Source organism: Mugil cephalus, chromosome 12 (assembly GCF_022458985.1).
Source record: "Mugil cephalus isolate CIBA_MC_2020 chromosome 12, CIBA_Mcephalus_1.1, whole genome shotgun sequence".
NCBI lineage: Eukaryota > Metazoa > Chordata > Actinopteri > Mugiliformes > Mugilidae > Mugil > Mugil cephalus.
Window position 1 is genome coordinate 26,381,745 of NC_061781.1, and position 23,589 is coordinate 26,405,333.

At 40.9% G+C, this 23,589-nt stretch overlaps 5 protein-coding genes across 5 annotated transcripts; 2 read left to right on the top strand and 3 right to left on the bottom strand.

Moving 5' to 3' along the window:
• Window positions 1–445: 445 nt before the first annotated feature.
• On the top strand, window positions 446–1,791 carry LOC125018066 (trace amine-associated receptor 13c-like). The gene is made up of 2 exons (XM_047601711.1): window positions 446–615; window positions 972–1,791. The coding sequence occupies exons 1-2, from the start codon at window positions 446–448 to the stop codon at window positions 1,789–1,791; spliced, it is 990 nt and encodes a 329-aa protein (XP_047457667.1).
• Window positions 1,792–4,967: 3,176 nt separating this feature from the next.
• LOC125018065 (trace amine-associated receptor 13c-like) lies at window positions 4,968–6,339 on the top strand. The gene is made up of 2 exons (XM_047601710.1): window positions 4,968–5,137; window positions 5,498–6,339. Exons 1-2 carry the CDS (start codon window positions 4,968–4,970, stop codon window positions 6,315–6,317), a joined length of 990 nt encoding a protein of 329 aa, XP_047457666.1. The 3' UTR covers window positions 6,318–6,339.
• A 4,417-nt stretch (window positions 6,340–10,756) lies between these two features.
• On the bottom strand, window positions 10,757–12,073 carry LOC125018062 (trace amine-associated receptor 13c-like). The gene is made up of 2 exons (XM_047601707.1): window positions 11,904–12,073; window positions 10,757–11,766 (listed from the first exon to the last, which is right to left on the bottom strand). Exons 1-2 carry the CDS (start codon window positions 12,071–12,073, stop codon window positions 10,944–10,946), a joined length of 993 nt encoding a protein of 330 aa, XP_047457663.1. The 3' UTR covers window positions 10,757–10,943.
• A 1,680-nt stretch (window positions 12,074–13,753) lies between these two features.
• On the bottom strand, window positions 13,754–14,883 carry LOC125018070 (trace amine-associated receptor 4-like). Its single transcript, XM_047601714.1, has 2 exons — window positions 14,720–14,883; window positions 13,754–14,570 (listed from the first exon to the last, which is right to left on the bottom strand). The coding sequence occupies exons 1-2, from the start codon at window positions 14,881–14,883 to the stop codon at window positions 13,754–13,756; spliced, it is 981 nt and encodes a 326-aa protein (XP_047457670.1).
• Window positions 14,884–22,374: 7,491 nt separating this feature from the next.
• Window positions 22,375–23,589, bottom strand: LOC125018071 (trace amine-associated receptor 13c-like). Its single transcript, XM_047601715.1, has 2 exons — window positions 23,356–23,589; window positions 22,375–23,191 (listed from the first exon to the last, which is right to left on the bottom strand). Exons 1-2 carry the CDS (start codon window positions 23,514–23,516, stop codon window positions 22,375–22,377), a joined length of 978 nt encoding a protein of 325 aa, XP_047457671.1. The 5' UTR covers window positions 23,517–23,589.

The window sequence follows — 23,589 nt, forward strand, 5'->3', positions numbered from 1 at the left end:
GTCACCAACCTCCAGCCAGGCTCCTGTAGGGATTCTCTAGCAGCTCCCTACAAGGTTTCTTCCTTTATTGATTAATGACAAGGCCCAGGCTTGGAGCTGACTACCCTCATGTTCTGTATATCTATGTTTCTGATCCAACTGACAGATTGTCTCTGAACTCTCTACAGCTTTTCAGATTCACTGTATTGTTGTAGTTCTTTACACCTCAAATTGCTGTTGTCGTGTACTGGACTGCATATGTAAAAACTCAACATGTTCAGTGGCTTTTTTTTTTTTTTTTTTTTAATTCTTTTTGGATATACCACGACCTGGATGACTGAGAACCTGCCCAGGCTTTTCTGTTTTGCTTTCGTTAAAATGGGAGGTGCCAGGAGAAAAAACAGATATATTATGGAGAATTCCACAGAGCTCCGTAGTTTCTTGTCTCCCCAGTCCCTCAGTAATTATGGAGATCCTGCATGAAGCTGAACTCTGCTTTCCACTCCTCCTCAACACCTCCTGCAAGAAGCCACTGAGGCATCAAGCAGAGATCGTCATCTACATCCTGCTGTCCTGCATCTCTCTGCTCACTGTGGTCCTCAACCTGCTGGTCATCATCTCCATCTCCCACTTTAGGTACAAAAAACAAACACACAATAACCTGATATTGGTAACATTAATGATAACCATCCTCCATTTTTATTATTATTATTTTTTATTTTATACATATAGATATGGTTGAACATTTCATGACAACTTCAGTCAGCAGAAGCTCAGTATTTTTTCTGTTGTTACGAGCAAATCATGACTATGTTGACATATTCCTGTTGTATCTGAACATAATTTATTTATCAGACTGTTAATTGTGTTGCATGTTTTCACAAATGCTACGTTTAATATATAGATACACAATATACAGTTCTTTCTTTCTTTCTTTCTTTCTTTCTTTCTTTCTTTCTTTCTTTCTTTCTTTCTTTCTTTCTTTCTTCCAGGCAGCTCCACACCCCCACCAACCTCTTCCTCCTCTCTCTGGCTGTCTCAGACTTCCTCGTTGGCCTCCTCCTGATGCCGATTCAAATCCTCCTTTTAGAGGGCTGCTGGGTTTTGGGAACTTTCTTATGTGGGCTGTCTTACTACATCGGTTTTATCCTTACATCCGCCTCCGTAGGAAACATGGTGCTGGTATCAGTTGACCGATATGTAGCTATCTGTGACCCATTGTGTTACCCCACCAAAGTCACTCAAAGCAGAGTTCAGATCTGTGTTTGTCTGTGTTGGATCTGCTCTGTGTTCTACAACAGTGTGATACTGAAAGACTTTCTGAAAGATCCAGACAGATATGTTTCATGTTATGGGGAGTGTGTAATTGTAATTGACTTCATAACAGGAGCTTTTGATATTGTATTGACCTTTGTTTGCCCTATTGCTGTCATCATAGTTCTGTATCTGAGAGTGTTTGTGGTGGCTGTGTCTCAGGCTCGAGCCATGAGGTCTCATATTGCAGCTGTCACTCTACAGGGTTCAGGTCATGTAACTGCAAAGAAGTCTGAGAGAAAAGCAGCTACAGCTATTGGTGTTGTAGTGGTTGTCTTTCTGGTCTGTTTCTGTCCTTATTTTTCTCCTTCTCTCGCAGGACAAAACATTTCAACCAGCGTGGAGTTTTCTGTCTTTGGGTTGTGGTTACTTTTTTGTAACTCTTGTCTTAATCCACTGATCTATGCTTTTTTCTACCCCTGGTTTCGGAGATCTGTTAAGCTCATTGTTACACTTCAGATACTGCAGCCTGATTCCTGTGACATCAACATATTCTAGAGATGTCTGAGGAGAGACTGGAGGGACAGAAGTAGTTGCTGTTACTGCTGTTATCAATATCAGTTGCCCAAACTTGAATAAATGAGTTGATTCAATGGTGAATCAACTAAATGTTTTTTTAAATGAGTCAGTTTTATTGTTTGAGATAGAACTGTAAAATATGAAAGTTTCTCTTACCCTCCTATTATCTTTGAAGTCAATTTGACCCCATTTAGTGTTTAACATCTCCAAAGAAATGATTTACATCATTTTTTTCACTTCATATTTCATGATTTTTTTCATTTTTCCATGTCAATACATCAAATCACCATTTGAGCTCTTTATAACACTATCAAGGAGAAACGATGTAGCCTACTTGAGAACTTTAGACGGGAGGTAACGATATGGGCATATTTGAATGGACTCGGATGTGACCCACTTGCAAGCCTACGTTAGCTCATGTTGACAGGAGTGTATAAGTCAAAAGGTAAAGCTACATTATGCCTTTGGCACACATAAACTTGGGTAACAATTTTAATTAGTATCAGTGTCTGTAGGTTTCAATTTCAAGGATAAAAAGTGTTAAATGTGAAGGTAACAGCAGGTCTAAGGAGACACATTCTGTATCACAGTGTACAGCATATCGTCATAAGGGTGTGGAACTGAGTGAAGTCTAACACAGGCATATGACATTTAGTGCTCAGACCAAGGTCACTGCAGTTGATGTATATGTAAACTTCAACAATAGAATTCAGGCTGTAAAGAAGAGAAGTCACTGAAACACCACAACTTAGCGTTCCCCTCTGAAATGAAAAGCCTGATGAACATGATAACGTAGGCACACTGTAAAAAATTCCAAGTCAGAAAACAAAAGTTCACCTGCTCAGTTCACTCATTTTATCTTGTCAAATGACTTATAATCCCTCTCTAATTAGAATTAGACTTACACAAACTTTAATGATCCACAATGGAAATTAATTGGTCAAAGTAGCTTAATTGTTAGAAAAGAAGAGCTGGATACATTAGGCAATGAAATAAGTTCTGTAGCATTCACTATGGCAATGGAGCTGAATCAATTTGTCCACTCTGCCCATTTGTTTGGTGTAGTGGATGGGATGGATTGTCCATAATGGAGAGCAGTTCATCCAGTGTCCTCCTGTCCTTCACCGAGAAAAACGACTCCAACTCTCTAACAATCACATGTCCAGCCTTCCGGATCAATTTGTTGATCCTACTGATGTCTTTTTTGCTTGAACTACTCCCACAGCAAAGTACAGGACACTCGCCAAAACTGATTGGTATAAAGACTCTAGTAACTTGTTGAACATATTGAAGGACCTGAGCTTCGTCAGGAACTAGAGTCTACGCAGGTCCTTCTTGTCCACAGCAACACTGTTGTCCGTGATCAGTGTCCTATACTCCACCTCCTGTCCATCTCTGATATACCTTACCACTGCAGAGAACTTCTGCAGGTGGCAGGACCCAGAACTGTATCAGAAATCAGAGGTGTAAAGAGTGAACAGAAATGGAAATAGGACAGTCCCCTGTGGTGCCCCTACATTACTGAGAATGGTATCTGACAGGGACCCCCTCAGCCGCACAAATTGGGCCCTGTCAGACAAGCAATCAGCAATCCAGGAGACAGTGGAGGAGCCGACACCATCCTGAGCAACTTCTCACTCATCAGAAAGGTGTGAATGGTGTTAACAGCACTGGAGAAATCAAAGAACATGATCCTCACAGTGCCCTTCCCATCATCCAGGTGAGAATGAACCTGCTGCAGCAGGTAGTTTACAGCATCATGCACACCAACATGAGGCTGATACACGAACTGAAGAGGGTTCAAGACAGGAGCCACCAGGGGTCTCAGCTGAGGCAGGACGAGTCTCTTCAGGACTTTCATGACGTTTGACGTTAGGTGCTCCAGTGTTTGTTAGGATAACAGTGGACAATCCTAGCAGGGATTACTGTGTCTTCACAGAAATTTATATACTCAGTGATACAGTCCTTCATGCTATCTGTATCATTCCAAGGGGCTGGCAGAGCACATCCCAGTTGGTGGTCTCGAAGCAATCCTGCAGAACTTCACTAGCCTCCAGACTCCACGTCCTAACTGTCCATTTGGGGACATGCTGCCTCTTTACTGCAGGAGCATAGTCAGGTGACAACAGGACCAGGTTGTGATCAGAGGTCTGCTTCATAAAGCAGGTTTAGTGAAAACTCTAAGTTTATTAACCCTGAAATGAGGGAAAGTCTGAGTTTTCCGTTTCACAAAGGGAGGTAACTGAAACCAGAGAAAGCGGGGTAACTCTAGCCTGTTTCACAGAGAGAGCTAACTTAATCTCTCAGTCAGTTACCGTAGTAACAGACTGAACCTAACCGGGTTGGGACTAGGTTTTTCCTCATTGAACCTCTGTCTCCGCCCTCTTTCAGCCACACACGCCATTTGATTTTCTCTTTCATTAATTCAGTCAACAAGCGAGTTTTGCCGTAGCCTTGTTCTGCCGTCTGTCAGTAGCTATATCAAGTCCATTAGGACCAGTAGGAGGCGTCATTTTTCATGAACATCACGTGTACTTTTGACAATGATCCTGTGGATGAAGGTGCAGCATTACTGTGCAGAGCATTAAATATTCATTGGGAGATAGTTATCAGACTGCGCATTGATGTTTTAGCATTTCCAGACAATTATCTTTTTGAGCGGTACCATCAGTGTACCACTATGTTGGGACAAAAGAAAAAAATACATAAAAGACAAACAAATATTTGTATGAATGAGCTTTAAAAAAGATACCTATAGGCCTATTACATTTTATAAAGGCACTTGTGTCTTGGGGGGTGGACTCAGAGGGTGGGCTCCGTCCAGGGATTCCCTCAGCCACTGGCCTTCCAATATTGTGGCTTAGGGCTCCTCTGCCTCCCTTACAGGTGGAGGTGCCGGGGCACCACTAATCAGTTCTAATCAATTCACTGGCAAGAGTTTTCTTTTTGTCATGAAGTCTACATTTAAATATAATTCCTTGTGTTAGAAAGATGACAAAGTTCAGCTCCTTGATTATTATGTCACTGACCAGATTCTGTTTGTTGTTTTTATTCTTTGGTCGAATTGGTGAAGAGGGGAGGAGCAGGAATAATCAGGTTTAAGATGGAGAATGTTGATCAGAAAGTTGCCATAGTGTCTTTGTCCCTCAGTGATTATGGAGATCCTGCATGAAGCTGAACTCTGCTTTCCACTCCTCCTCAACACCTCCTGCAGGAAGACGCTGAGGCACCAGACACAAATCATCCTTTACATCCTGCTGTCCTGCATCTCTCTGCTCACTGTGTTCCTCAACCTGCTGGTCATCATCTCCATCTCACACTTTAGGTATAAAATACAAACTCACCATAACCTACAACTATTTTTCTTTCTCCTTCTTCACAGAGCTTTAATGAATGGGCTCGGGGACAATAGAGATGTGGTGCAATATTAAAATTGATTTACAGTTGTTCTTTAACAGAATACAACTCCTGACATCTTCTACATGTTCCTGTTGTAACTTGGATATATTTTATATATTTGACTGTTCATTATGTTGCATGTGGTACTTTCATGATTTTAACAATTGATGCATGTGATGTATGAATATAATATATCTTATGATATTTCTTTCTTTCTTTCTTTCTTTCTTTCTTTCTTTCTTTCTTTCTTTCTTTCTTTCTTTCTTTCTTTCTTTCTTTCTTCCAGGCAGCTCCACACCCCCACCAACCTCTTCCTCCTCTCTCTGGCTGTCTCAGACTTCCTCGTTGGTCTCCTCCTGATGCCGATTCAAATCCTCCTTTTAGAGGGCTGCTGGGTTTTGGGAACTTTCTTATGTGGACTGTCTTACTACACCTCTTTTATCCTTACATCCGCCTCCGTAGGAAACATGGTGCTGGTATCAGTTGACCGATATGTAGCTATCTGTGACCCATTGTGTTACCCCACCAAAGTCACTCAAAGCAGAGTTCAGATCTGTGTTTGTCTGTGTTGGATCTGCTCTGTGTTCTACAACAGTGTGATACTGAAAGACTTTCTGAAAGATCCAGACAGATATGCTTCATGTTATGGAGAGTGTGTAATTGTAATTGACTTCATAACAGGAGCTTTTGATATTGTATTGACCTTTGTTTGCCCTATAGCTGTCATCATAGTTCTGTATCTGAGAGTGTTTGTGGTGGCTGTGTCTCAGGCTCGAGCCATGAGGTCTCATATTGCAGCTGTCACTCTACAGGGTTCAGGTCATGTAACTGCAAAGAAGTCTGAGAGAAAAGCAGCTACAGCTATTGGTGTTGTAGTGGTTGTCTTTCTGGTCTGTTTCTGTCCTTATTTTTCTCCTTCTCTCGCAGGACAAAACATTTCAACCAGCGTGGAGTTTTCTGTCTTTGGGTTGTGGTTACTTTATTGTAACTCTTGTCTTAATCCACTGATCTATGCTTTTTTCTACCCCTGGTTTCGGAGATCTGTTAAGCTCATTATTACACTTCAGATACTACAGCCTTACTCCTGTGATGCCAACATACTCTAGAGATGTCTGAGGAGAGACTGGAGGGACAGAAGTAGTTGCTGTTACTGCTATTTCTTCATTACTCTACGAAATACTGTGATAACTGAAGCCATGCATATTTTAATCCCAGTTGAGACAAGAAGTCATATTAATATTATATTATCAGTTGCGCAAACTTGAATAAATAAGTTGATTCTACATTAACAAAATGTCTTTTTTGCTTAATCATTTTTCTGTTTTAGATAAAACTGCAATATATGAAAGTTTCTCTGACAAAAATGTGTCTGAAAGAGTGGATCATTGAAGTCTGTCTAAGTCTTAGTCTCATTTAATCAGACATGTCCAAGACATCAATCAGCATTTACTCTCTTTATAACACTATGACTGAGAAAGGATGTACCCGAGATGACAAATTTAGAGGGGAAGTGATGCACATGATAACGTAGCACTGTAAAACAAAAGTTCACCTGCTGACCTAAAAATGTGAGTGAGCTTAACCAGAAGAAAATCTCTGTATCACTTCAAAAAGCTAAATTATAACTAATGACCATGTGCTCGTTTCAGCTTGATATTATGAGTTAATACAACTTATTGGTTTCATTATCCACTAATTTTACCTTGTCAAATGAACTTACAAAATCCCTCAGTATTTCTACTCAAGATCACTTTAACTAAATTCACATAAAATTTCTCATCTTGATGTAACCGGTGGTAAATAAACCCAGATGTTATTCTACACTGCAATGTAAGATCATAATGTGTTCTTATCTTATTTTCTTATTTTTCTCTTTTTCTATGTAACGCTTGTAATCTTACCATCCAGAAATGTGCACAGTAACTTTTTGGTCATAGGGTGGCAGCACTGAGCCCAGTTAGGTTTTATTGCGAAGTGCATTTTGGGTTATTGTTGTTTTTCCTTCTGCTAGATGTGGGCCTGAGAGTTGCAAAGTGTGTAACGGACACTCTGTTGCTTAAATCAAAAGGTAGAAAATGCACACACAAACATGTTGGAAAATATTGTTCACTGGGACTTACTTGCTTGCGAAGCGTCAACCACGGTTAGCAGCTAATTTCGGTACTAGGTGAGGAAAACTCAAATACTTGGGACGACAGTTGGTGTAAGTGTCTGCTTTGGTATACTGTACATTTCAAATTGTGTTTGTTGTTCTGTGTGATTAGTTCCTTGTATTTTGGGACATTTTGTGTTTATTTTTTTTTATTTCTTTTCAAATATCAAAACTGAGAACAGTGCTCACATTGTTGGGTTGCTCCACCCTGGCCGTCCTATCGCAGGGCTAACACAGAGACAAACAACCATTCAAACTCACACCTATCAATCTAGAGTCACCAATCAGCCTAACGAGCATGTCTTTGGAGGTGGGAGGAAACTGGAGTACCTGCAGAAAACCAACGTGGACACAGGGAGAACCCGGAACTTCTCGCTGGGAGGCATCAGCACTGACCACCAAGTTCATTGTATATATCTATTATTATTTTTATTATTATTGTTTTATTCTGAAAGTCTAATGTATGTTGTACATTTTTTTCAAATTTTTCCCGCTTTTATTGTTATGCTTATGTCAAATTTAACATTTCTTTTATTTAGACAGTTTATAGAAGGTTATGGTTTGATTAACCAAAGACATCCACTTTGAGATTCTTTCATGGCAGAAAAATGGCTTCAAAGAGTGCACCTTATCTGCCTGTGTATCTTGTGTTTTTTAAGTGTCCTTGTCCTTGTTCTGTGTTTTTATTTTTGCTCTTATTTTTCTACCTCAGTATTTTATTCTATTGTATTTAAATACCGGACTGCTACGACGACTTAATTTCCCTTCGGGGATGAATAAAATAATCTACCTACCCACCTACCTACCGATCGACACTTTCCACTGAAAAGAGCCAGGTCGTATTAGTTAATAAAACACAGGTCTACTGAAGGGGAGGCCTTTGAACTCCACATCCTTGGGCCTCTCCAGTGGAACCAGCTCTAAGTTTTGATAAAGCTTCCAGTAAGATCTGGTTCAGAAAACCCAGAGCCTTCCCTTTGTGATGCTGCTGCTGGGAGAGTTCCCATGATGCACTGAGCTCCTCTCCTCTCCCCTCTCTCACTCCACATGTTGCCTCTTTCTCCACCTCCATCTTCTGCCCTTCACCTTTCTCAGAGACTCCGGCCACTAGAGCCCCCCCCAAAAGGAACTAACAAAGAATGTTAATTCATTTCATTTGTTTATTTATTCTTCTGTATGATCACATATTGTTGTACAAAACACAATTTTATGTCAACATAGTGCTGTTGCTGATGAAAGCCTAACCATTATGTCAAAGCTCCGCTGCACCAGTAATGTTGTGGCTGCGCATCCAAAGCGCAGTTAGTTGAAGGCAAAACAATTTTACAAAGAAGGACATGTCCTTCAGGGCATAGGTAATAAAGAGGAAGAGGAGAAAAGGCCAAGATAAAGGTTTGTTTGCATATCTTGGTGATGGAATGTTTATCAAAGAGATTTGTGTAGCTGTTGATAGGAAATTAGTTAGTTGGTTAAAAACTAGAGAAATATATCTTTTACCTGACGGGTTAAACGTTTGTATTTGTGTGATACTGAGATTTAACTGTGGTTGAGTTGATTGTCGGGGTTGGCCCTATGCATTTACGCTTTTTTGTCTTTAAAACACAGTTTTTGCTGATGTTTGACTGTGAACATTAGTAGTTTGAGATGTTGTTTGCTGCTGGTAATTTATGTAAGTAAAGTAAACATATACTTTTTACATCAACTCATAAGTTATGTGAAACTTGCCCAGGAGCACTGTTAAAGTACCTCGGAGGCAGAGACTCAGCCCAGTACCAGTCCATCCTCAGGCTCAACTGTGGGTATCAGGGAAAGACTGTCACCACATTCATTACACATTTAATTTCTACATATAAGAAGAATTACACCCAAACAGTAATTGATTTAGTCAATTACCTCTTTAATGTGTGTGTATGTTTTTCATCTTCCGTCTCCGTCCTCTACAGAGCTCTGTCTCTCACCCCTATCCTCTGTGTCCACTGTCCCTTGTATTGTCCACTGTGTCCACTGATGGGTAGCTCTACAGAGAGTCTCCACTCTCCCTGTGACTGTTGCCTCTGCTCTGCTCTTCAATTAATAAAGAACTACTTGAGATCTTCTGTAGCACAAGAAAGACTGAGCGGACCAGCAGTAATTCGTACTAACAACAAAGTTGGCCATCAGATTTCTTACAATGACAAATGATTTTGTCTCCAGAATAGTCAGGAAGCTCAGGTTGTAACGGGCAGGTGGAGTGTTAAAGATAAAACAGAGACACATAGAAAAAAGTCAAATGTGTGGATTGAGGTAGTTAATTTAGATTTTTCTTCTACTGAACTTTTGCTCATAATTACATACATTTATATAGTTTTAAAACCTAATTACTCAACTTAATATTTTGTTACCTTGTTTCAGATAACTGTTCATTTATGCCATTATTTTAGTATTTGCATGATATTTAATTCTATCTGTTTTGTACAGTTGAGTTTGTTATTATTATTCTTTTTTATTATATCTAAGTGATTTTATTTGTGGTCGCAGTTTATTGTTCTTGTCCTATAAATTATTTTCCCACATTGCTATTGCAGTTTTTGAATACAAAAATAATGAACCAAAAAATGAACTGAAATAATCCCTGTGTCCCTATCATTCAAAGATGATGCTTTTTTTTTTTTTTTGCTTCTTAGGTCCTACTCATCCCAAATACCTAAAGATCTTAATCTTTCCAAACAAATGCTTGGGTCTCAGAGAGTTAAAGGTTAATTTTCCAAACCTGGCCGTACTACCATAAAAAAACAACAGCAAAAATGAACATTCACATGGGAAACTCCATGTCAAACTCCTCTGAAAGAAAAGTCACGGCACAGAGATGCAGGTGGAAAACAAAGTCTGAAATCATCACATTTCAATTTCATAAGTGATAGAAAAGAGTTGTTTTCAGCCACAGCATCAGTCTCTCTGTACGGGTAGAAGGCCTTAGAGGAACCAGGCTGCAGTATATGGAGTGCAAGGAGAGGGAAGATGTGTTTAGTAGTTTGGATAATGGTGTATAGACAGGAGTCAAATCTGACACAGTAATATGGAAGGGGGCACAGCAGGATAAGAGGTCAGATGAGGGGAAATTGTTTTCAGGCACTACAGAAAAACAGATTTATAAAATAAAATAATTTCCTTTCTCATGTGGATTTGTGTCTCAGTTGGAAACAGATTTTTTCCACAGATTCATCAAGACGTTCAAGTAAACCTGATCCTAGATTTAACGACACAGACTGCACACTTTACCTTTCATATCTCGGCTGCAGGAGCTGAACAGCAAGTAAGTGCTGAATTGAAACCTTTTAAAGCGGAGACAGAGAAAGATTATAGTGTTTAGGTCAAATACAGCAGTCGCATTTGGACGAGTAATGTGGACCGGTGAATACGAGCTCTGGTCTCAGACGAGGGAAAACTACATTCAAGTGCTACTGCACAATAGATATACTAATAAAATCATTTTGATTGTATGACTTTACTCCATATTAATCAAGATGTTAAGATACATGCAGCATTCAAGTAAACAATAACTTGAACCTAGAGCTCAGGGGCACAGACATGTACATTTTACCTATTTCGAGTCAGTAAATAGTTTCATGTCACGGGAGCCAGGCTTCAGGATCTGAAGTGACAGAATGAGCTTAATGGATTTCCTGAACCATGGGTAGAAGAAGGCATAAATGACAGGATTCAGACAGGAGTTGAAATGAGCTAACCAGATCTCAAAAGCTGCAGACGACGCATCTATGGAGGTGTCCTCCCCTGCCAGAGTGGGGAAATAATAAGGACAGAAGCAGAACAAAAACACCACTACAACGATGCCGAGGGTCCCGGCTGCCTTCATCTCTGTCTTCTTCACAGTTACCGTCCCCCGTTGCTGGGCAGCCACATGAAAGCGGATGCTTCGAGCCTGAGACATGGCCACCACAAACACTCTAAGGTACAGGACTATGATGACAGTGATGGGTATGATGAAAGTGAAAACAAGGTCAATCATCCCTGCAATGTAACTGATGATCACCACGCACTCTCCAAAGCAGGAGTTAGAGCTGCTTGGATTCATCAGTTGATCGTGCAGTAGGATAACCCTGTAAAAAACAGAGCAGACCCAACTCAAGCAGACGTAGATCTTTGCTTTTTCTATTGTGACTTTGGTGGGGTAACGCAGAGGGTCACAGATAGCTATGTACCGATCAAGAGAAATGAGAACCATGTTGGCTACTGAGGCAGAGGTAATGATGTAGTCAACAACATAATAGAGAGTGCAAATGATGTCTCCGAGGAACCAGCAGGACTCAATGTAGATGATTTCCACAGGCATCAGCAGGAGACCGACGAGGAGGTCGGAGACAGCCAGAGAGAGGAGGAGGAGGTTGGTGGGGGTGTGGAGCTGCCTGCAGACGGAGAAAACCATCAACACACATCCATACAGCAAGACACTGAAACAAGCTGTTCTTGAAACGGCCCACAGAGTCAAAGAAACGAGCACAGAATAATTCCAGCAGACCATTGAAGGATTTTAGATCAGTGCCTGAAGTGGGAGATGGAGACGATGATGAGAAGGTTGAGAGCCACAGTGATGAACGAGATGGTTGAGAGCAAGACATAGATGAGCATGGCCTCGGTGTGGGGGTGAGTGGGCTTCCTGCAGGAGGAGTTCAGCCACGGAACGCAGAACTCATGTCCCTCCGTGGTGTCCATGCTCAACGTGGAGGAGGAGAAGAAGCCACAGAGCTCAGCGCGAACCCTCTTTTATGTTCCTCCTCCTCCTCCTCCTCCTCCTCCTCATCTATCTGTCTATTATGTCTAAGTTAATTGCTGAAGCTACACAGCAGCACTTTATTCTCAGACCACTAGTGTCAGTGTTTTTGGTTCAGGGTCAAGGTTAAAATTAAGGTCACCACTGCTGATTTACATGAAATTGGGATGTTCAGGCTGTGAAGAAGAGACATCACTGAAGCAACACGACTTAGCGTCCTCGTCTGAAATTAAAAGCCTGATGAACATGATAACATAGTCACACAGTGAAGAAAACCTCGGTTTCACCTCAAAAAGCAAAATCAGAACTAATGGTCATTTGTTCATTTTAATTTGATACTATACATCATTACATTACATTACATCATCCACTCATTCTGTCTTGTCAAATGAATCTCTCACTATTTCAACTCAGAATCACTTTAACTGAATTCACATGAATGGCCATTTTAAGTTAAGAATACTATTGTTTTTGTTTCTACTTAAAATTTCTAATCTTGACAACTAGCCTAGATTTACTAGACATCTAAAGTTAGATTTTGTGAACCTGACTGTTACTTGACAAGGTTAATAAAATAAAATAAATAAAAGTGTTTGGAATCTCACAGAACTGCACTTTAAGGTATATTTAAAAACACACCGATGGAACAAACTCGTCTTTCCAAAGGGATTTATTGTAGCCTATACGTGTGTTTTTGTGTTTTTAAGGCATCAGTAAGGTCAGAGGTTTAGAAGATTGAAACAGCTTCTTGCCATCTATTAACCCTCAAAAGCCTAAACGGATCACAGGCATCCGTCAAAGCGGCTGATTTTGAATTATCGTAAGTCACAGTGGTTTGCGCTAAGCTAAGTGGGGGCAAGTATATGTGAGATCATCCATCTCACATATACTTGATCAGTTTAGGATCTAAGGAATTTCTGTCAGGCTGCATCCTGTTGGGGATGGCTGCTGCTGGGGTCTGGGTGTCTGGTCTGGTCTAGGTGGGTGCTACATGTCTAATTAACACCCAAACCAATGAATGCCAGTTCCAAAGGTTTCCCAGCAGGACACTCAATAGTTACCAGATCGTCAATGTTATCATTTTTCCTGCCAGTGATTTTAATGTGGCTGATCGATGTACAATAACCGTTCAAGTCATAGAATATCAGCTGATTATTCAGTAGTCAGTGTAAACGGCAGTAATGTTATATGCTGTGTAGTACATTGACCTTATTTACCGTGACATTCCAGCATCAAGGCTGCAGAGTGTGACTATTTCAGTCAAGATGTCACTTCCTTTCTTTGGTTTGAGCAGATTCAATAACCTCAGTGTAACAAAATGTAACCATTATTTAATCCTTTGCCCACAGTTCTGATCCCGATAAGGACTCAGTTGTTGCTGCAGGTTCTCGGGTCTCACTCTGACCTCTGCTGGTGGAGACACATAACTGATCCATAGAGCTTAGTGTTTGTGTTCACTTGACAAAAGACCCAAGACATTATTCATTCATTCATTCATTTATTCATTTATTCATTCAGTCACAGCTGGAGGGAGAGGGGGTGGGTATTTCTACAACTTTATCCGTGTTAGTAAGGCCAAAGCAACACAAATAAATGTATTTCTATTCTACTACAGACACTCTCTACAATATATTGGTCTCACAGGAGCCAGGTTTCAAAATGTGAAGTGCAATAATGAGTCTGAGACATTTCCTAAACCAGGGGTAGAAAAAAGCGTAGATGACAGGGTTCAGGCAGGAGTTAAAGTACATGACAAAGACCATATAGATTTCAGTAGATGAACCAATCATTATTGTGCGGCCTGTGAGTGTGGCAGCGTAGTACGGACAGTAACAAACCAAGAACACAGTGACAACGACCATTAGAGTCCTAGCAGCCTTCATCTCAGATCGCCGAGCTCTTACATTCTTTGATCTGCCTATTGTGACAGTGACAGTGACAACCTTGGGTCGCATGGCCCGAGCATGAGACACAGCCACCACAAATATTCTCAGATACAGCACAATGATGATAGCAATGGGAATGACGAAGCCCAGAACTAAGTCAACATCTCCTGCAATGCCTACCAGACATTCTCCTAAGCAGGAATTATACTTTCCAGGTATCTTCATGTGATCATACAGGATGAAAACGTTAATAAAGACAGAGTAGGTCCAACATAGACACACACAGATTTTGATTTTCTTTTTAGTGATCCTGGTCGGGTAGTGCAGGGGGTCGCAAATAGCCACGTAGCGATCAACTGAGATGAGCACCATGTTTCCCACGGAGGCAGAAATGATGACAAAGGGTAGCAGGTAATAAGCAGCACACATGAGATCCCCCAGCATCCAGCACACCTGTGTCATCAGGATTTCAACCGGCATCACCAAGAGACCCATGAAAAAGTCTGAGACCGCCAGAGAGAGAAGGAGGAAGTTAGTGGGGGTGTGCAGCTGCCTGCAGAGAGAGAACATCTTCATTGTGATAAGCAAAAACTAAAATCACATTCAAAAGACTCATTTAACAACCAGGAGTTAATTGTCACAGCACAAAACCACTTCCTTCTAAAAGTCTAACAGAATCAGAGAAAACAGAGATGTTTGTGCCTGAAGTGGGAGATGGAGATGATGACCAGCAGGTTGAGAGCTGCTGTCAGCGCAGACACGACGTACAGCAGGAGGTAAGCAAGCATAGTCTCAGGCTGAGGAGGATCTGGTCTCCTGCAGGAGGCATTGGGCAGTTGTGGAAAGCAGAGCCGGATTCCCTCCATTTCCTTCACCACAGAGACAGAAAGCAGGGAGCTGAACCACTGGATCACACAGCATTTATCTTTCTTTTATCATCACTCCCTGTTCCTGTCCCTTGGGCGCTCCCCCTTCCCTCGGTCTGTGCATCCTACTCATCATCTTCATCACTTTGTCTTGAGTTTATTCTTTGTCGTGAAACATGACATTTAAATCTAATCACACGGAAGAAGACAAACCAAGAATAAAGAAAAAAATGTTTTGAAACAGCCAAGAAAAGATCCTGACTTTAATCCAATAGAAATGTTGTGGAAGAACCTGAACATCAGTTCAGGAGAGGAAACCACCAACATCTCAGAGGTGAAGTGGTTCTGTTCTGAGGAATGGGATCAGATTCCTCCAAGCTGCTGTAGACAATCATCAGCTGTTACCACAAACATTTAGTTACAAGGAGCTCACAGTGCACACTGGACACAAGGCTTCACTTATTTTTGCAAGTATAATATTTTGCTTTATTTTGTTTGATTGGGTTCTTGTTTACTTTCAGGAGTTGTGCGAAACCCTACTAATGTTTTGACTTATTTTTAATGCAGAATACAGTAGCAATCCAAACCTACATTTATACTGGCAGAAAGGCCACGTTTTTGACTTAGAAAAAAAAGAGAGATTGGCTTTCCAGTCTTATTACACTGATGTTTAAAGACTTAACCCTCATTAGGACCACCTGAGAATGTCCTGTGGTATCTGGCAACAGAATGTTGTTAGTGGGGGCCTTTGAAGGGAGGGGCCTCTGTGGATCATCCCACAGATACTTGCTCAGTTTGGGATCTAGTGCATTTGGAGGCCAGGTCAACACAGACAGAGCTTCAACCGCATCCTGCTGTCGGTGGGTACAAGTTGCAGTCACAAGGTCACTGGTGCTGGTCACTGCGGTAATACCCGGACCCACTGGTGGACACTGAGGGTGAGGCGAGCCATCAAGCTGAAGAAGGAGGCCTACAGGGCATGGTTGGTCTGTGGGTCTTCGGAAGCAGCTGACCGGTACCAGATGGCTAAGCAGTCTGCAGCCAGGGCAGTGGCTGAGGCAAAAATTTGAGCGCGTGAGGAGTTTGGTGAGGTAATGGAAGACTATTGAATTGTGAATAGTTCATCTAGGTAGGAGTGGACAACTGGAGGAGGCCATGACGACTGGGACAGATGAAGTTTATGAAGCTCCACAGGTTTGAGACACAGCACTCCAGACCATGAAGACTGGGCTGGTTGATGAGGCCACAGCAGCAAATGTTGCTTTGGACTCCGCAGGTCAGATATTCAGCACTCCAGACCAGAGACCCTCACAAGAAGATGGAGGGGGAGGGGAAAGCGATTAGTAATAGTAATAGAAAATAAATTATAAGATATCAGAGGACAGGAGCCAGAGAAGAGAGAGTAGGGGACTCTGACTGTAAAAGTGCTTTGAGTGCCTTTGAGTAGGTAGAAAAGCTCTATATAAGAGCAAGACCATTTACATTCCTACGTTTGTCACTTGAGTAAGCGTATTGCGTCACTTCCCCTTTCTGCACTGCTGCTGGGTGTGCTTGCACGGTTTTAGCTCCGTTAAAATCACATAAACGTTTTCTGTACACACCACGAAACTCGTGCTTTCAGTTTACCCAACCACCTGTCCTCTGTAGCTCCTTGTTAATCTCATATTTAATCCCAATTTAATCAGCTTTGGTGTATTTAGCTGTGCCTCCTTTAGTGTTAATGGTACCTGTAATAAAGTTTATTTGTAGCTTTGGAGGCGAGGCTCTCTGAATTGGAAGCATGACTTCGCACCACGCAAAACCGAATAGCTAGCCAGCGGCCTGTAGCCGGTGCGGGCCGACCAAGCGCAGCTCCCGTTAGCATAGCTCCTGCGTGCTGTCCCCTGCAGCTCCCGTTAACATAACTCCTGCTAGCTGTCCCCCTGCAGCTCCCGTTAACATAGCTCCTGCTAGCTGTCCCCCTGCAGCTCCCGTTAGCATAGCTCCTGGTAGCTGTCCCCCTGCAGCTCCCGATCAGCTGGGAAACCAGGGCAGCTCAGTGACGGTATGAAGGAAGCATAGTCTTACCCAGTCCACGGAGCACCACCAACCGCTTCACATTTCAAACTGATTTTTCCCACTCAGCGACACTCCCACTGAGAAGCCAACTCTAGCAATTAGCAACTCTATTTTGCAGAACGTGAAGTTAGAGAAACCAGCAACCATAGTTATATGCATTCCAGGGGCCAGAACGGGCGACACCAAATCTTATCTCAAACTGCTGGCTAAGGCTAAGGCTAAGGCTAAGGCTAAGGCTAAGGCTAATGCTAATGCTAAGACTAAGGCTATGTATGGTACAATTGTTATTCACGTCGGCAGTAGTGACCAACGGTTACGCCAATCGGAGGTCACTAAACTTAATGTTGAATCGGTGTGTAAGTTTGCTAAAACTATGTTGGACTCCGTAGTTTTCTCTGGTCTCCTGCCCAATCTGACCAGTGACAATATGTATAGTCGCATGTCGTCATTCCACCGCTGGTTATCTAGGTGGTGTCCAGCCAACGTCGTGGCCTACGTTGATAATTGGAACTCTTTCTGGGGAAAGCCTGGGCTGATTAGACGAGATGGAGTTCATACCACCTTGGCGGGTGCTTCTCTTATCTCTAGGAATTTGGCCGATTTTATCAACACCCCAAAACCATGACAACCCAGAGTTCAGCCCAGGAAGCAGAGTTGCAGTCTTACACGCCTCTCTGCTGCTTCTCTAGTGCTGTCTCACACCCATAACTCTCCAAACTCCATTGATGTGTTGTCTGCTCCCACATTTTTTGAATCGAAAAATAACAATAGAGGAGTTATTGATAGGAACCTTATACAAATCAACACAAATTGACTAGCACAACAGAGCAATAAGAAAAATAAATGCGGTCTTTTAATGTCCGGTCTCTCTCATCTAAATCACTTTGAGTGACTGATTTGATAACTGATCATCAGATTGATCTATTTAGTTTGACTGAAACGTGGCTGCAGGATGATGAGTATGTCAGTTTAAATGAGTCCACACCACGCAGTCATAGTAACTATCACATTCCTGGAGGCTCAGGCCGAGGAGGAGGAGTGGCAGCAATCTTCCACTCTGATTTATGTATTAATCCTAGACCTAAGCAAAGCTTTAATTCGTTTGAAAGCCTTACTTTTAGTCTTGCTCATCCAGACTGGAAAACACAAAAAACTATTCTCTTTGTTGTGGTGTATCGCCCACCTGCTCCTTACTCTGAATTTTTATCTGAATTCTCTGAGTTTCTTTGTGATTTAGTGCTTAGAACAGATAAAGTCATTATAGTAGGTGACTTTAACATCCATGTTGATGTTGGCGGGGATATGTGCCCCAGTCTATTAAAACTGCTGTAATTTAACCATTACTTAAAAAACCCACTCTTGACCCAGATGTTTTAGCCAACTATAGGCCAATTTCCATCCTTCCTTTTATCTCTAAAGTTTTAGAAAGTGTTGTTGTCAATCAGTTGGTTGATCATTTAAACAGGAATGGTTTGTTTGAAGAGTTTCAGTCAGGTTTTAGAGCTCATCATTGTACAGAAACAGCTCTGGTTAAAGTTACCAATGATCTCCTCATGGCTTCAGACGATGGACTTGTCTCTATACTTGTCCTGCTAGATCTCAGTGCTGCATTTGACACTACTGATCACAATATTCTACTGCAGAGACTGGAAAGTGGGATCAAAATTATAGGAACTGCATTAGACTGGTTTGAATCATATCTGTCAGACAGATTTCCATTTGTCCATATAAAAATTCTTCTATATATACAAAAGTAAGCTTTGGAGTTCCTCAGGGTTCTGTACTCGGATCAACATAATTCACATTATACATGCTTCCTTTAGGCAATATTATTAGAAAGCACGGCATAACTTCCATTGCTATGCAGATGATACCCAGCTATATTTATCCATGAAACCAGATGAAACTAATCAGCTGGTTAAACTCCAAGCATGCCTTAAAGACATAAAGGCTTGGATGCCCTGTAATTTTCAACTTTTAAACTCAGACAAAACAGACGTCATTGTATTTGGCTCTAAACATGTCAGAGATTCATCATCTAATGATTAGATGATGAATAGATTAGATTCTAATCACCTACTTTTGTTGGATGGCGTTACCTTGGCCTCCAGTACTACGGTGAAAAACCTTGGTGGTATATTTGACCAGCATATGTCCTTTAATTCTCACATAAAGCAGGTGACCAGGACTGCTTTCTTTCACCTTCGTAATATCATTAAAATTAGGAACATCCTTTCTCAGAGTGATGCAGAAAAACTAGTTGATGCATTTGTCTCTTCCAGGCTGGATTATTGTAACGCGTTCCTGTCTGGCTTGAAATACTGTTTAAAAAGCCTCCAATTGATTCAAAACACTGCAGCAAGAGCACTGACAGGAATTAGCAAGAGAGATCATATTACTCCAGTTTTAGATTCTCTTCATTGGCTCCCTATAAAATCTAGAATTGAATTTAAAATAAGATAAGGTAAGTTAAGATAACACTTTATTGATCCCCATTGGAGAAATTCAAATGTTACAGCAGCACAACAGTGACCAGAAAGAAATTAAAGAATTAAAAAAATTAAATAGGACAACAACGTTAAACAGGCAACAAGCACACAAAGTGACAGCAGTTGTGGATATATATATATATATATATATATATATATATATATTATTATATATTATATAATATTATATATGTGTATATCTATATATTATATATTTATATATTATATAATATATATTATTATTATTATATTATTATTATTATCTATTATTATTCTATGTTTCCTTCAGCTTGATGTTTGTATCTATGACAGAAGTTTGTTTATCTTGTTTCTCCTGTTCTTCATCTCTCTATCTTGTCTGTTTCTACCCGGCTGTCCTTGTCCTTGTCCTTCCATGTTAAAAAGGAGTTTTTCCTGCCGCACTCAGACTCTTCTGGAGGTTGCAGGCCGGCTTTTGTAAAGCATCTTGAGACAATTTCTGTTGTTATTGGTGCTATATAAATAAAACTGAATTGAACTGAATTGAATAGATCGATGAGGATCAATGCAATTTTCGTCCCATGCGTGTATCAGTTAAAGTGAAATACACTAAATAGTTTGGTGTGAAATTAGTGTTTGATATAAGCAGTTACTATAATATGCTATATTGTGAAGTTTGTTATGAGAAAAGTAAAAGTTGAAATCATGTTGTGCAAGGCTGATGCAACTATCCCCCCACCCCCACAGGTTTACTGTTGACAACATTGGTTTTACTTAGCAACAGTTGCATCATTGTGCATCTTGTTTAATCTGACAGTAACACCTCTGATTGCAGCAGTGTCAGTGCTTTCAGACGCTAATGAATGCAGGTGTGAAAACTTCCTCGTCCAGAGAGGCTCACATTCATTAGCTGCAGCTAACACGCTACACCCTGAGAGCTGTTCAGAGCCCAGCGAGGATTCTAATGTCACTGTGAATGTGTTATGTAAGACTCTGAAATGATGAACAGTGATTCAAACGTATCCAAACTTAAAAAAAAGAAGTTTGACAGGATATACATTTGAAACAGAAATTACGTGTAAGGCACAAACATTTTTTTCTCACTGTCTGAAGTTAAATCAGACTAAACTTCTCCTGTTTCAGTTAGGATTTCCTAACTCATTTCTGTTTGGTAAATGCCACAATAATGAGAGAGTAGTTTCTTTGGTCCTGAAGAAGCTACTCAGATGAGTGGCTTCGAGAAATTCTACAACTCCAGTTTGTTTGTAAATGCCTCCCTGTCAATGCGTTTTGAATCAGTTGGGGGCTTTTTAAAGAGCTATTTGGAGCCAGACAGTAATGACTTAAAATAATCCAGCCTGGAAGACACAAATGCATGAAGTAGTTTCTCAGCATCGCTCTAAGACAGGATGCTCTTAATTTAACAATATTACGCAGGTCCTGGTCAGCTGCTTTATGTGACAGTTAAAGGTCATATCCTGGTCAAATATAACACCAAGGTTTTTCACAGTAGTACTGGAGGCCATAGTTATGCCATCCAAAGAAACCAGGTGATTGGATAATGAATCTCTGCCATGCTTAGAGCCACATACAATGACTTCTGTTTTGTCTGAGTTTAAAAGTAGAAAATAACAGAAAATTACACGTTACCCAAGTCAGTGAATGTACTAAGGCCACGCCTCATGTTCAACATGTTGCTTGACGTCACGGAAAAATCTAAAGAAATCAGCCAAGATATCAGAAAGAGAATTGTGAAGCTCCACTTCAATTTCCAGATGCTTGAAGGTGTCACATTCATCACTTCAGTTATACTCAAGTATATCCAACTATCATACTGTTCAAGAAGGAAATGAGTTCTGTGTCCTAGAGATGAAAATTTGTTACTTTCTACATTATTTTATTACATCGCTGGTGCAGGTGCAGGTGCAGGTGCACATCTTGTGTCTATGTGAAGGCACCGTCTGACCTCTGGATGACTTATGTTCTCTTCTGTTCCCATATATGGTCACTCCCATGTTTTTCGTTGGTATTTCAATATTTTGGTATTCCCCTACCCCCATAAAGACCAGCAGGTGTCTGTGTCTGCAGGAATCTGGGAAATGTTTTGGGAACACAGACAGTTCTTGTGACTGTGGTGAGGTCCCCTTCCCTTGAACTCTGTCACCTCTTTCACATATAAAATGCACACAAACATGACATGTACATTCTAACAGTTTCAAGATTCCATAAAACCACAATTTTCCCGTATTTGACCCACACTGGTAGACCTAAAATCCATCTGAATAGATACGGGTCAAATCTGACCTGTAACAGCCTCAGTGTGCAAAAATGTGTAGAAACTATATGAAAGTATGAAATAACAAAATATTTTTATTTGTATGTATTTTGGGTCACTTCAGGAAAAGTCATCAAATTTCAGGCTAAAAGAATGATGTTCAGGGTATTTTTACTGCTGTCAAAAGTCAAAACGGGTCAAATTTGACCCGAACAGTATGTAAGGGTTACACTATTCCTTGACTCATACTCTTATGTCTATGTCTGGTCACATTTATGTTTTCTGTTTGCTTGAGACTTGGACAAAACAATTTCCCTGCAGGGATAAATAAAGTGATCTTGAATCTTAAATTCCAGTATTATTCATATTTTACTCTGTTGTTTCTCAGTTTTTAGCTACCTCATAAGGGCCCTCCACACCGGGAGTTTATGTCTGGCCTGGTTCATGTTATCATTTGACAGTCCTCTGGATATTCACGTTTAAATAGTTTCTAGAAAAAAAATGCATTAAATAGAAGAGGGTTATACAGACTGTCTCATACAGTCACTACTCTTACATGTTTTATCATTGTTCTGCTTTTACCATTTACTTAATCAACAGCATTTCTCTGCAGTGTTTTGCTTCAAACTGTTTATTTGCCTTGAAGGTCACATTTCCATCAGTTCAAAAAAGGCCCTCCACAGTTCTACTTTACAGGACGTTAACATTACAGGAGCCAGGAGTCAGTATTTGAAGTGTCACAATAACTTTCATAGATTTTCTAAACCAGGGATAGAAAAAGGCGTAGATGATTGGGTTTAGACAGGAGTTAAAATAGAACAGAGAAACTACAAAGATAGAGGATGCATAACTAATCAAATTCTCCTGGTCTGTGAGTGAAACACAGAAATATGGACAGATACATGCTAGAAACACAAGTACAACAACCCCAAGAGTCCTGGCTGCTTTCAGTTCAGACTTCTTAGCTGTTACTTTCCCTGAACGCTGCAGAGTAAGAGCTGTAATATTACAGCGCATGGCACGAGCCTGAGACACAGCCACCACAAATACTCTGAGATACAGAACTATGATGACACTTATGGGCAGAAAGAAAGTCAACATGAGATCTACAAATTGTTTGGTCAAGTCAAAATCAATCACACACTCTCCGATGCAGGAATTAAACCTCCCTGGTTGTTTCAGACTCTCCTTAATCATCAGTAATACATAGAAGAGAGAACAGATCCAACACAGAGAGACACAGATCTGAACTCTCCTCTGAGTGACTTTGGTGGGATAATGTAAAGGATAACAAATGGCAGCATAGCGGTCAACAGATATGAGCACCATGGTTCCTACTGAGGAAGATGGAATGACTAAGTCTAAAACTGAATACAGGACACACACCAGGTCACCAAAATACCAGCATCCTTCTATGAGTGTGATCTGAAAGATCATGAGGAGGCCCACGAAGAAATCTGAGACAGCTAGAGAGAGGAGGAGGAGGTTGGTGGGAGTGTGGAGCTGCCTGGAGAAGGAAGAAAGAAACACACTTCTAATTATTGCTGGTAGTGATTATTATCTAAACAGATAACCCACATTAGATCATTAAGCATTCAAGAACATTTCTATTGAAGCTACTTCCACAGTCATATCTGTCCAGTTTGATAAAGAGATGAAATAAGTGTCTACTTGAAGTGGGAGATGGAGATGATGACGAGCAGGTTAAGAGCTGCAGTCAGTAGAGAGATGGAGGACAGGATAACGTGAATACACACAGTGTCAAAGTGAGAACGCTTTAGCTTCCTGCAGGAGGTGTTGAGCTGTGGAAAACAGAGTTCATCTCCCTCCATTGTTAGAGAGAGGAGGAGAGAGCTGCTGAGCTCTGGCAGCCTCCTGGCCTCAATTCAGAGTCTTATTGTTTAT

Bases quoted from the DNA above. Each gene is read 5' to 3' on its own strand.
- LOC125018066 (XM_047601711.1), top strand. From the start codon at position 446: ATGGAGATCCTGCATGAAGCTGAACTCTGCTTTCCACTCCTCCTCAAC. The intron at 616-971 runs GTACAAAAAACA...TCTTTCTTCCAG, and splicing joins ATCTCCATCTCCCACTTTAG to GCAGCTCCACACCCCCACCA.
- LOC125018065 (XM_047601710.1), top strand. From the start codon at position 4,968: ATGGAGATCCTGCATGAAGCTGAACTCTGCTTTCCACTCCTCCTCAAC. The intron at 5,138-5,497 runs GTATAAAATACA...TCTTTCTTCCAG, and splicing joins ATCTCCATCTCACACTTTAG to GCAGCTCCACACCCCCACCA.
- LOC125018062 (XM_047601707.1), bottom strand. From the start codon at position 12,073: ATGGACACCACGGAGGGACATGAGTTCTGCGTTCCGTGGCTGAACTCC. The intron at 11,767-11,903 runs GCACTGATCTAA...CTCCGTCTGCAG, and splicing joins GTCTCCATCTCCCACTTCAG to GCAGCTCCACACCCCCACCA.
- LOC125018070 (XM_047601714.1), bottom strand. From the start codon at position 14,883: ATGGAGGGAATCCGGCTCTGCTTTCCACAACTGCCCAATGCCTCCTGC. The intron at 14,571-14,719 runs GCACAAACATCT...CTCTCTCTGCAG, and splicing joins ATCTCCATCTCCCACTTCAG to GCAGCTGCACACCCCCACTA.
- LOC125018071 (XM_047601715.1), bottom strand. From the start codon at position 23,516: ATGGAGGGAGATGAACTCTGTTTTCCACAGCTCAACACCTCCTGCAGG. The intron at 23,192-23,355 runs GTAGACACTTAT...TTCCTTCTCCAG, and splicing joins ATCTCCATCTCCCACTTCAA to GCAGCTCCACACTCCCACCA.